Source organism: Schistocerca cancellata, chromosome 5, assembly GCF_023864275.1.
Source record: "Schistocerca cancellata isolate TAMUIC-IGC-003103 chromosome 5, iqSchCanc2.1, whole genome shotgun sequence".
In the NCBI taxonomy this organism is placed as follows: Eukaryota; Metazoa; Arthropoda; class Insecta; order Orthoptera; family Acrididae; genus Schistocerca; species Schistocerca cancellata.
The window spans coordinates 543,783,661-543,798,971 of record NC_064630.1 but is presented as its reverse complement, the minus strand read 5'-3'; the positions used below and the strand labels follow the sequence as shown (position 1 = coordinate 543,798,971).

Below are 15,311 nucleotides of genomic sequence, written 5' to 3'. Positions count from 1 at the left end.
ACTTCTGAAAGTTGCCTACCCTACATTTTTAGCAACGACAGTAACGGTACATGTATTCCGCTGTCAGAGGTATCGCTTGTAACTTCCGACTCGTTCGTTTCCGAACCAGGGACCCTAACTTCGAATTGCTGTATTTATCCTTTTCATCATCCTAGACAGTTCGTATCATCATCTCGGAATCATCCGGCTCCAATACGTTTGGTGCCCTATAGCGTCATTGGACTTCGTTTCCGGACTTAAGTTCCTATGCAAAATTTTTATCTACTAAGTCCTCTCTACAACCTCTATAAGTGTGTAACATGAACTGTTTAACACAGTGTATATGGGAACAATAATGGAACAAGAAATCGGCATTGGCCTTGTCTAATCTGCACCTCCTCCTTAATGCTAATTCAGCGCCTTGACCACTATGACAACAGAACGGTTGAAACATATAACTCGGTCCCTTACCGACGTATTACGCCTGTTGGACAATGGTGAAGTATTACAGAGGGTAGCTCTATTCAGAAGAATACGCATAGAATTTTAAGACACCATCGCCATGGCTGACTGGGAGTTAGTAAGGCAGCAGAGATCCTACCGTCGTGGTAATAGAAGCCGTCGGCGACGGCCGCGGTGGCCAACAGCATCGCCGCGAAGAGGGCCAGCAGCTGCGGCAGCGCCGCGCGGCCAGAAGCGGAGTCCATCCTGGGAGGCGGTGTCTGCAGCGCCCTGCTCAGCCCGCCGGTCAGCAAGCAATGCGCGCCGCGCCGCCGGACGCACTTTTCATACCCCCGCGTTGCGTCAGCCGGCGCGCCATTGGCCACCGCGGGGCAATTTTCTGCCCCCTCCGCTTCCTTCCCTTCCCTGCCCGAGCTAGGAAACGGGGACCCCGACGCGGGACGCCGCTGTTTGCAAACACTTGCTCCGTAAGCCCTCCCCTCCTACCATCTCCGTGGAGAGGCGTCTCAAAGAGAAAGGAAGGGGGGGGGGGGAACGTGACACTAGCAAAAAAAGAACTCTCACTTTGATTGGCAACAACTTGCACCAGTATTGACCATTCGGTTCCAGAACTCCTCACTCGTGCCCGGAAAAACCCATTCTACAAAGTGGATACAAAAAGCGTGCTTCCTATGGAATTTTATACTAACAAGACAACGAAGACTGCAGTTGCATCATTTTTCACCAGCGGAACGCTTTTCAAGTCAATGGTCCTTAAGGTAGGAATGAATTAAACTAGCATTTTTTAAAAACACACAAACACGTGCGCGCATATTATACTCACAACCAGCCAATATTTAATGGATTGTAAGTGTACGACACGTATTGGAAAGACGAGTAGGATCCAACATCCCGCCGACGACATGATCATCAGAGGCCGAGAAGGAACTCAGCTTCGGGTAGGATAAGGATGGAATTCGGCCGGATCCTTTTCAATGGAATCATCCCTCACAAGTGACGTGTTATCTTTTGTTGGCCGGCCGGAGTGGCCGTGCGGTTCTAGGCGTTACTGTCTGGAGCCGAGCGACCGCTGCGGTCGCAGGTTCGAATACTGCCTCGGTCATGGATGTGTGTGATGTCCTTAGGTTAGTTAGGTTTAATTAGTTCTATGTTCTAGGCGACTGATGATCTCAGAAGTTAAGTTGCATAGTGCTCAGGGCCATTTGAACCATTTATCTTTTGTTTAGTGAAACTTCACCGTCTTTTAACTGGAATTCGTTTTGACTTCTGTTCTTTCAATTTACGTAACACCGACCCTTGCAAAATAAATATTATATGTGGTGAAGAAGTAAGTTTTACGCTGCGTTTATTAATATGTTGTATTATCTGAACACAGTAAGTCATACTCGCTGAGAAAGCCGGCATTGCCGGGGCCAGAATGTATGGCGTGGGCGAAGGCACAGTACCATTTTAGATATGATATGCATACAGACGCACATCGCATTAATGGTATTTTGAATGCAGTTATCTTTTTAGAAACGTAATTTGCGCGCTGCTAATTTTCTTCGTTGCGAATTCACATGTGTGTGAACACAGTGTTACGCTTCGGCGTCCTATCTCGAAATAAAATTATGTAATGAATAATATTAAATCATCCACAGTAACTAACAGAAGTATGCTAACGATTATACTCAGCAAAATTGATGCAAAAGAAGAATAAGCGAAGTGATTGACAAAAACGCGCTGAATTATGGAAAGGCTTGTACTCGTGAAGAATAAAAGAAATGTTTACCCGAAATCGCCCTAGGGTACAGTTCGATTATTGAGTTGTTAGTTACGAGTACTTCATCTTTGAGTCTACCTGGATTTTTTTCCTTTACATTTGTGCTGATCGTCGGGAAAGTGTGATTCACGAAAATGCGCTATTACACGTCGTTATTAAAGTCTGAATGACGAAATCGCGTAAGCGTCGTATTATATAGGACGAATGAAACAATAAACGTACTTCCACATGTACGGTAAAGTTCGTAAGTCACAGTGTATGTAGCTTTTACTAAGATTATTTAACGCACCATATTTCGCGGATTTTTGCTTGTCATACTCATCCATTGTCCTGCATCGCCAACAAACTCCCTCACTAACAGCATGAAACCAACGGGTATCTACCACCAAAATCACGAGAGAGTGGCAGTGGATGGTACTGGAGGAAAGTCTGGGAGTACGTACACACGCAAGCCTGTTATATATAGACATAGATTAACATTTCTTATTACTGTCCAAGTTATCTGTTCTAAGTCCGAGAATGTTTTATACAACTAATATGTTCTAAGATAACACAGTCATAGGAAGCGTGACGTAATTATGACTTATGACGCTAAGTTCATGGCGTCCTTGTATGAAAACACAGGACACAGCGGTAACAGGCCGGACAGGATACTGCGCGTCTGGTAGGTGTTCGGCAGGTTGTCGCATACGTCCCCGAATTAGATGCGATTTTTTAAAAGTGTAACAATCTAATTAGAACGAACATAAACAGAACTCAATCTCTCAATGTCAACACGTTGACACCTAAACAAACACGCATGTAAATTCTTTTTATTGAATTTTCTCTCAATACTGCCGTGAATTTCTCATTTATCTTCGAGCATTTGAAAAGAGAGCCCTTGGGGGTTCATCTCGCTACACACTGGTTGCTTTTTTTTTCTTCTTTCTTCAACATCATAATGCTACGCTGTTGGCGGGGCCACAAACCACTACGAAATTTAAGCGAAACCTTTACTGTGGATGTATTGACACTTAGTCAAAAATTGGTGCTAATACCCACTTTCACGGATCAAGAGACTAGAATGTCACTGCAAAAATCCACGCTCGGAACAATTCGTAACGAAAATTGTGTTGGCCATCAAACAACTTCCTTATCGATTTGGCCGTGGATGAGACCACCCCATTGTATATTTTCCAGTGTGACACGTTAATATAAGGGATCTCTTATCTTTACGCGTAGGTAAATCCGTTCTTGCACTTTTTTCAGTAGTAAGTGCAAATATGAACGTTCGTGCTACCATTTGTCTTTGTCTATAATCACATTGGTTTAATTGAACCTTCAACAGTCACAACACTTCTAAAAGGTGATGTTAATGTGTATCTGTGTTTGTCCAAAAGCGGCAAATATTTATACTAACTTTCGCATAAAGTTTAGCACGTCTACACTGATATTTCACTTACGTACTGTAATTTTGGTACGTCCCATCATCACATCGTATCATCCAGAGCACCAATCTAAAGGCTGCAGATTTCCTGTGTAAAAAGAAAGAAACATCCCGTACAATGTTGATGACCTCCAGTGTGAATAATAGTTATTAAAAGTCACGACTGGCTGAAGCTCAAAATGTCTGCTTTCTGAGTTCGATGTAAAAATTGTACCGTGTAAGAATACCAGCTTGTTGTTTGCTACCGATTCTTCCTGGGAGCCTGCAAAGCTCACAGTTTTCTCCATTTAATATTTCTTTTCAACGCAATTTGAGGTACAGATGTTGCTCCCGACTACACAGGCTGATAAAGACTGGGACAACACTCCATATTTTTGCTATGTCCTGTCAAAGGCGATTTAGAGAAGATTTACGATTTCTTGAATTGAGTCGTCTCTTTCTTTCAGTTCTGATGAAAAAAATCTCAATAACCTTTACTCGCGCAGTGTATCCTAACAACAAATTAAACTGTTAGGAACTCACTCAATGTCCTTGGCTTGTAACGCTGGCTGCTTTATTCAGAAAATTGAATGTATGACGACTCATAATGTGGCTTTTTCTATGGATGAGAGGGAAGTGGCTGAAATACACTGGCAGTATACAATTCGGCTTTATTAACTTGTTGAAAATTCTATATGAAACGGCTGTGTGGTTAACATTTGAAAGCTCTTAGAAAGAGGGCTGAAGTCATAAGATTTATTACGTCTGCAGTGAAAACCTCAGCCTTTTGCAGAAAGAGTGTCAGAGTGAAGGGAAGAAATTATTTAAATGTGATGGCCAGGATTCGCTCTGAGCTGCAATATAGTACGTTTATATCGCAATTGAACTGAAATTACGGTGTGCCGTAATCTTCCTCCTCCTCCTCCTCCTCCTCCTCCTCCCCCTCCCCCTCCCCCTTCCTCCCACCCACTTCTGAGATGTTTTGAGGAATATCTGATCACAAACTCTGTCGAGTATTAGATTACTATTTCTGTTTTCAGTAGCTACCGACATATAATTAGGAAGGCCTTGTTCCATAAAAAATAAACACGGCAGTTTTAATAATTCAGAAGATTAAAATACTAACCAGTAACAAACCACTCACAGGTTTGCGCGCAGTCACCTACCGGAACTACTGTTTTGGTATCTTCAAGCAGTTATGTCATAATGAGTGGGGGCAGCCTGTATATAGAAAAGTTATTATTTTTTTTTTGGGGGGGGGGGGGGGGGGGGAAGAACAGCACTCACATTATTGTCTACGGGAAAGGATATGTAGCTACCCTGAACCATTCCTCCACGGCAGTACCAATTAACTTCGGGACTCCGTCACATCGACTGATTACGAAACTGACCAGGGCCAGAATTGGTGTAACGTGAGAATATTAGAAACTGTTTACGAAAAGGTACTGCACACATAGAAAGTGTTAATATACACCTTGCGCAACTCTGCCACATCAGTTCTCAGAATTTCATTACGTATACTGTCAAAGTCTTCAAAAACATTATTGAGTTATTTGCGTTCACTTTTCCGTTGAGACTGCCCCACAGATGAAAATCACAAATGGTTAGGTGCGTCGAACGCGGCGGCCAGTCCTATGCTGATACTCTTATTACTGTGAATAGTTCATGAATTCGTGAAACTAAAAACCGTGAAGTGTGGCACGTAGCCCATCCTGTTGAACGACAGCATACGGACTTTGGTGAGTGGTCAATTGTGCGTAAAATTTCTGAAGATTTTCATACACGCAGCACTGTTTATTGTTGTTTCAAAAACTGTAAGAAACTGCAATCAGACTTGCTGACACCGCACACCACAATCTTTTTTTTTATTCTCGTTAATCATTTAGGGATTATTCGTTGACCAGTATCTGTTGTTCTGGGAGTTAACAAGTCGTCAGATGGAACCAGGCTTCATCACTCATGAAATACAGCAGCGGATCCAACATTCCATTCTGTTGTTTCACCTACCCACGTACAGTAATGCACACGTTTTGCATCATCTTTCTCCTTCAGTTCTTGGACTCATGTCATTTTTAGAGCTTCGTCCCAATATGGTGTAAAACACGTTGACAGTAATTGCGCAATGCTTTCACTTATGACAGTTTACGTGTCGGTTTCTTTGGAATCTCGATCTACATAGTCCCTTTCGGATATTTGTGCGTAATCTCTTCGAATGCTAAAACTTTTATTAATTTCCAGGTACACAGGAAGCTGAAAAAATGTCCCTGTCTAGAGGGCTAACACTACAAGCCGGTATGAAATGGAGCTTCAAATAAATGTCTTTAGCGCGATGACGAATGAAAATATTTAGTGCAGGAATTCTCAGACGGCGCAACGTATGCTTCTCGAATTCAGTTTCAACAGAGGAGGAGGAGGAGGAGGAGGAGGAGGAGGAGATTAGTGTTTAACGTCCCGTCGACAATGAGGTCATTAGAGACGGAGCACAAGTTCGGATTACGGAAGGACAGGGAAGGAAATCGGCCGTGCCCTTCCAAAGGAACCATTCCTGCAATTGCCAGAAGCGATGTAGGGAAATCACGGGAAATCACAGAAAACCTGTATCAGGCTGGCCGGACGTGGGTTTGAACAGTCGTCCTCCCGAATGCGAGTCAGTTTCAACAGAAAGAGGGTAAAAACTAACCTGAGTGTTGTAAACAGTCGGTAATCAGTAACAGTCTGTTGCCGAGATAGTGGAAGGAAGGAAAATAATACTACGATTTAACGCTCCGTCGACGATGAATTCATTAGTGGCGGAGCGCAAGCTCGGGGTGGTAAAGGGTAGGGAAGAAACCGGCTATCTCCTGTTCTAATGGGCCATCCCGAAACTTCTCTTGCGCTATTTAAGGAGACGAAAGGCAAGGGAGGTCTAAATATGCGGAAGAGGGTTCGAAACCTGGGCTTCACGAATCCGAGTTCAGGTTACTCCCATTCATCTTTGCATGTGTATTTGCACTGAAAATATCTGCACAACAGTGCCACTGTCACGACATGCCACGGAGGTCTTGTTTGGAAACAAACTATTTCCGTCCGCTAACTACACTTGCTGTTAACAACGGTAACGTCAACTTAATGTTTAACTTTCAAACTTGCCTTCAATGATGTTCGGTTCTGTCTAGGGTTTGTTTTCTCCGACAGTGTTGATTGTACTGTAACACTGATACACAGCAATAGGGATAGTACGTCACAGTACTTCTGCATCTGAGGATTGTTGTATTACATTTTTTGTGTTGTACGTTTTGATGATCGCTTATTACAAGTTTTTTTTCTCATTGTTGCGCGGCTATTTTCATAGAAACGAACGTCGAGTAACAAACCGACACATTCTTGTGTTGTTACCGTGTAATGGACCACCGGTGACCACGTGTCTGTAATAGCAAAGCACTCTTAAGTTTCGTCAGTGGAGTTCGGGTTCATCCTGTAGAATGTAATACTTCCGCATGGTCTCCACCGCTGATATTGCGTATTCGATAATTGTGTCAGAACGACGGAAAAAGAAACATCTTCTCGGACGGTCTACGATGATTGTAATTCATCCACGGAGAAAAGCGGTTACATTACACTGGTCACGACTGTTCTTGAGTATTGATCTTCTGTTTCGGATGCTTACCAAGATGGAACTAGCGGGGGAGAGAGAGAGAGAGAGGTAGAGTTCTGTGAAGATCGAAGCGCTTTGTCGTACTTGCTTACGGCAGGAAGACCTCAGAAACTGCATACTCTTAAAATACTTAGGGTGAACCGTCACATCGGTGAAGAGACGCAGTACTTCCTTCCCCTCATCCCCCATACGCATTTTGATTGACGGCTATGACGATAAAATTACGGCTTATAAGGGTGCACACTGACTTGTTTTTCTGGTGCACAACTCACGAAACGAACAAGCGGTGGAGGGATGAGAAAATGGACAATGATGCAAGCACACAGTGTTCTCATTCGCCTTGTTCCACACTGTGGACTGTGAAGTACAGATGTAGAAACTTAAGGCAGAATGCACGTGTGGCATTTTGAACGAAGTTTATAATTACGAAACTTAGACGTACTCAACCTGATTTCGGAGAACCAGGAAGAGAACTGGCGAGAGTTGTCTTAGTGTCTGAAGTTAGCCAGCCTTGAATGAAACCACGAAGCAGTGTGCCAAGTTTCAAGCCCTAGTGCTGTTCTCGCTCCTTGTCTGCGGGAGAGGTTCGCGTAACCAGTGAGGTGTAATTCCCATTCCTAGAAGCATCTGTTGCGACGGTTTGGTGCAATGTAACTTCAGGCCTTCGTCTGCTATTGCCAGCCCTATGCTTTTGTGCAATCCAGAACTTAAGACCTTCTAATCATCATTTTTAATCTCTCATAATACTGTGTTATTTCACTGTCCACGGTTTTAGTTTACTTAAAGGTTTAGTAAGCTCTTGCTTTAACTAACAGTGTGCGTAAAATATTGTGTTACGTTACCTTAAAAACAGAAGGTTTTTAGTTAACTGTATATGGCGTTCACAGGACGTGTACATTTTGAGAATACTGTGCTGGGACCTTGTTGCAGTATTCGCCAAACACTTCAATCTTACACTCTTAGAGAATTTGCTAGAATTTGGAAATATCAGCGATCGGGAAAAATAGCAGGCCATCCACAGAGGATAATGCGCATTGAAGCCGATACAGGGTATAAGAAAATGGTATGGCCCAACTTTCAGGAAAAGTTCTTCACACCTCAGGAATAAGCTTGACATGGGTCCGGAAACGCTTTATTTCGATGTTTGAGCTCATTTTCTACATCTCTTCATATTCACGTTAATCACGAGAAACATACAAACAGAACGTTCCAGCATTACAGGAAACGCTTTCTTACGTGAAATGTTCGAAATACACTTCTAGTTACGTTTGGTTAGAATGTACAGTAAGCAATAATTCTTAGGTTCACCGCCGGAGTTAGTAGTTTAAATGGAACGAAGGTAATGTTGACATGTGACTCACTTCACTGCTTGCGTTGACATGTGACCTATCTCATTGCCCTACTAGCATCATCAGACAAGTAGCACCCTCTATTTATTTAGTTACATGTTCCATAGCGTATTTGAACGATTCTTTTGTTGAAATGACATGGAACGAATTATTTTACAGAAAATGTAAACGTGGTTAGTGTTAACATCAATGAACACTTTTTAATGCTATTCATGCAACTTGGCTTGAAAATAACGATTTTATTTTTCTGGCTACCAGTTTTTAAATAGAAATTCATCATTGGAGTAGAAGTTGGCCAGGAAATATGATTTTAAGTTAGATTTAAAACTTTCCTTGCTACATGTCAGAAATTTTACGTTATCGGGCAAATGAACAAAATTTTTTATTGCTACGTATTGATTCCTTTCTGAGGCACTGATAGATTCAATAATGGGTAGTGAAGGTCATTCTCCCTTCTGAGATTCTAGGTATGGACATCACAGTTCTTTTCAAATTGTGATGGTTTATTTGTGACGAATTTCGTCAGCGAATATAGGTATTGTGACGGTGCGGTTAAATTGCCTATCTGCTTGAAGAGGGACCTGCCTGACATCCGTGGGTGAATACCACATAATATTCTTGTTGCTCACTTTTGTGCAATCAATACTTTCTTTCTAAGTGCCGAGTCAACTTAGTGCAAATGTACTGTACACGCAATCTGCTTGTTTAAGCTGTCCGGAATTCTCACAGAATACCTGCTAGGACATGTGCCTTTACGAGTGCATCAAAACATGTGTATCATGCACGATGTAACTACTACTCACTTCCGTGTTAATGTTCTCAGGTTACTAAATAACAGAGTGACTGATGAATACGAGTAGATACACGTGAGCCAAGTCCTTGGCCTCCACGCTCTCCGGACCTAAACCCACTAGACTTTTTTCTGAGGGCATTTGAAAGTCCCTGTGAACAGAACTCTGGTGCCAGATTTACGGTCTTCGTGCCTGTCTTCGTGTCTTGAAACAATACGCAATTTTCCAGAGATTCGTGGTATTCAGGGCGACGGCGGGTTGATGCATGTATCCTCATTAAAGGAGAGCATTTTGTACATTTCATTTAGGAATGCGTTTCATACTATGCTTGTATGTTTTTTTCCTGTGTGCCATGATTACTGTGGTGAAGGGCTCTAACACGGAAATGGAGTGTTTTCGGATCCGTGTCCGTGTGACGTATTTTCTTCCTTTACGTATGATGAATGTTCCCTGAAAGTTTGGCCATCCCTTTTTGTTACACCCTATATAGCTGCGTTCATTCTCAAATGGGCATTAACAATGGCTTAAAACAAATATTATTGTTGTCGAACACTTGCAATGTAAATGAAAATCGTGCTACTGACACTGCCCTTGAGTTTTTAACCAAAGACTAATACCCCAGGCATCCGCATCGTCGTGGTTTTATCCGTAAAGTCATTATTTCTGCGGATATATCCAGATCAGCCCAGATTTAGTCCCTCTTCTAACTATAAGCTATCATGGATCCCGCGAACAAATAGCAGTGTCCACATTAGTTGGCAGAAAGCACAGGTCACAGCAAGCCACCGTCCAGTATCCTTGACATCGATATGTTGTAGTAATTTAAAACATTCTGACATCAAACAGGTACCTCGAATCGCCTGACGACCTTGCACTGATTCCGTGAACATGAATCATGTCAAACCAAAACTTGCACTATTTTCACGTGACATACTGAAAGCTTTGGATGAAGGCAATTAGGTAGATGCAATATTTCCTGATTTCCTAAAAGCATTTAACTCGGTGCTACTCCTACGCTTATTGTCCGAAGTATTATCATATGTGGTATCAAGTGGACGAGGGCTTTTTCGTAGGGATGCCGTAGCATGTTACTTTGGATGGAGATTTATCGTCAGACGTAGAAGTTTAATTCGCGTGTGCCTCAGGGAAGTGTGTTGGGATCCTTGCTGTTCAAGTTGCATATTAATGACATCGCGGACAATGTAAATAAAACCTAAGACATTTTTCAGATGATGCAGTTATGGCTCTGAGCACTATGGGACTTAACATCTGAGGTCATCAGTCCCCTAGAACTTAGAACTACTTAAACCTAACTAACCTAAGGACATCACACACATCCATGTCCGAGGCAGGATTCGAACCTGCGACGTAGCGGTCGCGCGATTCCAGACTGAAGCGCCTAGAACCGCTCGGCCACCCCGGCCGGCGATGCAGTTATCTGTAATGAAGTATTGTCTGAAAGAAGCTGCGTAAATAGTCAGTCATATCTTGATAAGATTTCGAAGTTGTGCGAAGATTGGCAACTTGCATTAAATGTTCAGAAATTTAAAATTGTGCACCTCGCAAGACGTAGAAACGTAGTATCGTGTGATTGCACTATCAGTGAGTCACAGTTGGAATCGGCCAACTCATACAAATATCTGAGTGTTACACTTCGTAGGGATGTTGTTGTTGTTGTGGTCTTCAGTCCTGAGACTGGTTTGATGCATGCTGCTCTATCCTGTGCAAGCTTCTTCATCTCCCAGTACCTACTGCAGCCTACATCCTTCTGAATCTGCTTAGTGTATTCATCTCTTGGTCTCTCTCTACGATTTTTACCCTCCACGCTGCCCTCCAATACTAAATTGGTGATCCCTTGATGCCTCAAAACATGTCCTACCAACCGATCCCTTCTTCTAGTCAAGTTGTACCATAAATTTTTCTTCTCCCCAATTCTATTCAATACCTTCTCATTAGTTCTGTGATCTACCCATGTAATCTTCAGCATTCTTCTGTAGCACCACATTTTTAAAGCTTCTGTTCTCTTCTTGTATAAACTATTTATCGTCCATGTTTCACTTCCATACATGGCTACACTCCATACAAATACTTTCAGAAATCAAATGGAATATCACATCGGATCAGTCATGGGTAAAGCAGGTGGTAGTTTTCGGTTTTACTGGTAGAATACTGGGGAAGTGCAATCAGTCTACAAAGGAGATCACTCGTGCGACCCATTATAGAATACTACTCAAGCGCGTGGGACTCGTACGAAATAGGACTAACAGGATATATTGAACGTATACGGAGAAGGGCAGCACGAATGGTCACAGGTTTGTTTGACCCTTGTGAAAGTGTTATAATGATGCTGAAGAGACTTAACTGTCAGACTCTAAGAGAGACAAACTATACCGCGGAAGTGTAGTAACAATTTCAAGGAGCAGCTTCAAATGATGACTCTAGAAATGTACTGATGTCCCCCACTTATCGCTAACATAGGGATCGTGAGGATAAGTTTAGAATAATTATAGCATGCAGAGGCATTTAAGTGAACATTTTTCCCGCGCTCCGTGTGAATGGAACGGGAAGAAAAGCTAATAACAGGTAGAATAGGACGTATCCTCTGGCATGCACGTCACGGTGGTTTGCAGAATATAGATGTACAGGTAGGTGCAGACCATTGCTCTTGGGCAGCGTTTCGAAACAGTGCTCCGCCGTCACCTTAATGTTGTCGCTGTTCATCCTCAGTAAAGAGAATGCGATGTAGAAAGGCTGAACTAGTGCTGCTGGGGCGCGGAGGCAACTGATGACGGATGGAGACAGTGTTTTGTTCCGACAGGTGGCTGTGTGCGGCGTGTCCTGCCTCGTGGCCGGCTGACCGAGCGTGACCTTCGGCCCCTCGCAGCGACCAGCTGTCACGGCCGATACAGGCGGCGCGGCGCGCAGTTACCAACGCTATCGGCTTACATTCGCATGTCGAGGCAGCTTGTCTGGCTAAGCCGATAAACCGGCCCATGAACTCCGCAGCCCCTGGGGCAGCCACTACTGAGGCCCTTGTTGAAGGCCGATAACCAGTCAGGGGATCGACGTCTCTGATAATGGCCACCTCTACTGAGAGCCGAAGACAACTGCGTATCGCAGTGACCACAAAGCGTCGATGCTATTTTGTCTGCATCGGGTAACAATTCCACACCCGTTCTGTTGCTCAGTATGTATAGTTTAAGCACCACAAATACTCACTCGTCAGCGTCACAACAAGATTATTTATTTACGAGAAGTCTTGGTATATTATTTCGCGTGTGGCTTACAGAAGCTGGAGAGCCGGAACTAGGCAAAAGAAGTTGAGGGATCCATTTTTTCATCATAGCTGGGTAACTAAAACCTCCAGGCATTTAATTGCTGAAGTTCTTGCGTCTGCAAAGTTCTTCCAGGTACCCATGAATTGTCTTTTTGGGGATTCGTGCAACGTGTGCTCCCGAGTTTGTTCCGATTTTCCACAGTCACATTGGTCATCATCGGTAATTCTCACATGCGTAGCGTTGCTTTGGTCACGGCATGGCCAGTTCTGATACGGCTGAGGGGGCTCCGTATTTTTCGTGGTTGGTTCGCACCTGGCACTTGGGTGGTAGGTTCTATGTTTCCCAACTTCTTATGATCATCAAAGGACTTCCTCTGATTGATCTCTTAGATAACAGCTTTCTGGTGGGGGGGGGGGGGGCGAGATAGCCAGTGTTTACCCAGATTGGTGCTCTAGATTTTAATCCAGTGCGTAGTAAACGGTTCACCGTTTCATCAGTAGGTAAGTCTCTGTACCCTCTGAATTTCATCCATTGCTGTGTCACTGCTCGTTGTCATCTGAGTCTTGGAGGAGCTATTTTAGCTAGTGCTGACAGCCATGGTGTTGGCGTGGATTAAAGACTTCCTTTCTCGATTCTCATCGCATCATTTAGATAGGGGCCTATTTTGTTGACATGGCTACTTCTACTCCAAGCAGAACAGTATTTGGCGAAAGTGTACACCAGTGTTTGTGCTGTAGTTCTTAAGGTATTCGCATTACCTCCGCAGCTAGCACCAGCCAGTTTCCTTAATATGTTATTTCTCGATATTAGCTTCTGTCCTGTTACTTCTAGGTGTTTCCTACATGTCAGGGATCTGTCGACGCGACGTCCAAATATTTGGAACGTCGACAGTGTCGCAACTTTTTGTTGTTGAAGATTACATTCAATTCTGTGTTTGCCAATCTGTTGGTTAAGTGGAATGACCTGACTTCTATTTTATTAGGGCTTTAGTAGTAATGAATTTTGGAATTGTTAGTAATAGGAATTGTCAACTGGAGACAAAGTGTGTAAATGATACCGCGATCATATTATGGCACTTTATTTGCAAAGGTCCGTCTTGGTGTAAAACTTTTAAGGTCAAGGAGGGCATTTACATATAAAATAGGTATTGTTATTCTCGTTAAGAAATTATACCTCTATTAGAATGGTTCTGTAACGGGGTTCATACTTCGACCTTGTCGAAATAATGTATTAAAAAAAAAGGGGGGATAGTAAAACACTACGAAACTAGACTACAAATCAAACTAACCTGTAGACACGACCATAAGTACATAAATGAATGATGCCTACCTGTATACACGATCCACGAGTATCGGACTAGTAGATGGTGGTCGAAAGTGTAGCCTAAACAGACAGCGACCTCCAGACAACGCGGACTGCGTATGCAAGCGGATATGATTTACCCTGGCATCAAGCTCACGTTCAGCTTATCTACACCAGTAATTAAGCAATATATTACTAGTGTCCACTTTCAGCACGCTCGCTCTCGCAATCCATTTTACATTGTGAATTTTCTAACTCTCATATTCGCGATCTGAAATGTGGCCTTCAGTTCTGACAGAGCGCAGATTCACATTGTAAGCGCCCCTCCGTGACCCTCCAGCTGACGAGATGCGATGTAAAGTATTTTCCTATTTTACAACCGCTTTTGAACACACCATATGATAATGACTCGGTAGTCCGTCACCTGGGTGACATGAGGCATAAATATGTAGCAATAAAAAGAAGGCTTAGTACTTGAGGCTTATTCATTATGTAAGGCCCACTTTTCTATTATACCACAGTGAATTTTTAAAAAAATATCATTATTATGTGTAAGCCTACACCTTAATCTTAATTCCAACAATTTTCACTAATATTACCATAAAGAATGACCAACTCCTGATGTAAGTCCGTAGGCTTCCACGCCCAGTGTCGGTTTTAGTAAAATCATTTACGGTTTCGTGTCATGTCATTACGAAACACTGAAACAACTAAGACGCCATTTCGACTGACTGCGAGTCCCCTTTAGGGCGATTAATTGTCACAGCAGTCGCCCTCAAGAGGACCGCTGCTAAGTCATTAGAAACTTTGACATCTTAGTTGGTTCAGTGTTTTACAACGACGCAGCCTAACACTCAAAGTGATTTTATTCGAAGCAACTCCTGGATTCCAGTCTCATAAAAATCTACCGCCACATTTTACCAACACCACTGAACGGCCGTTTTGCTAACGTCGTTTTCGTAGCACTGACCGACCAAAGATCTCCTTGTTTTCAAACCTAAGGAAAGTCGTTTTACGTACGGAGAAAATTGTAAAGCATGTTTTCTTGAACTATTCCATCAAGTTCCTGCACCAATACTTCGATAAGACGTATGACTGAGTGCTTCACTATTTACCATGAACCGCTCTAATTCATTTCCTTACCATTGCATCAACAATAGTGTTTTCCCCATGATCTTCAGTAATCCAAGATTTATGACCCCGCCTTCACGTCTCCTGTACACAGAACACACATCACAGCGCTTTTTTCATACTCTGTGGGATTTCCAATACGCTGAGTTATTTTAAATGAGCAGGAACTGACAACTCCGGACGAATGTCTGGATAGCCAACAGATGTACCGTGCGTGT

At 43.0% G+C, this 15,311-nt stretch overlaps 1 protein-coding gene across 5 annotated transcripts in view; it reads right to left on the bottom strand.

Moving 5' to 3' along the window:
* Positions 1-15,311, bottom strand: part of LOC126188320 (very low-density lipoprotein receptor) — a 598,910-nt gene that overhangs the window by 65,259 nt on the left and 518,340 nt on the right. For 2 of the 5 annotated variants that reach the window (XM_049929915.1, XM_049929914.1), the window contains exon 1: positions 581-721. The exons of the other annotated variants lie outside the window; for them this stretch is intronic. In XM_049929915.1, the coding sequence (XP_049785872.1) occupies positions 581-686 (106 nt within the window). In that variant the 5' untranslated portion in view covers positions 687-721. Of the gene's footprint in view, positions 1-580; positions 722-15,311 lie in introns of those variants that run through there. 5 annotated transcript variants of the gene reach the window in all.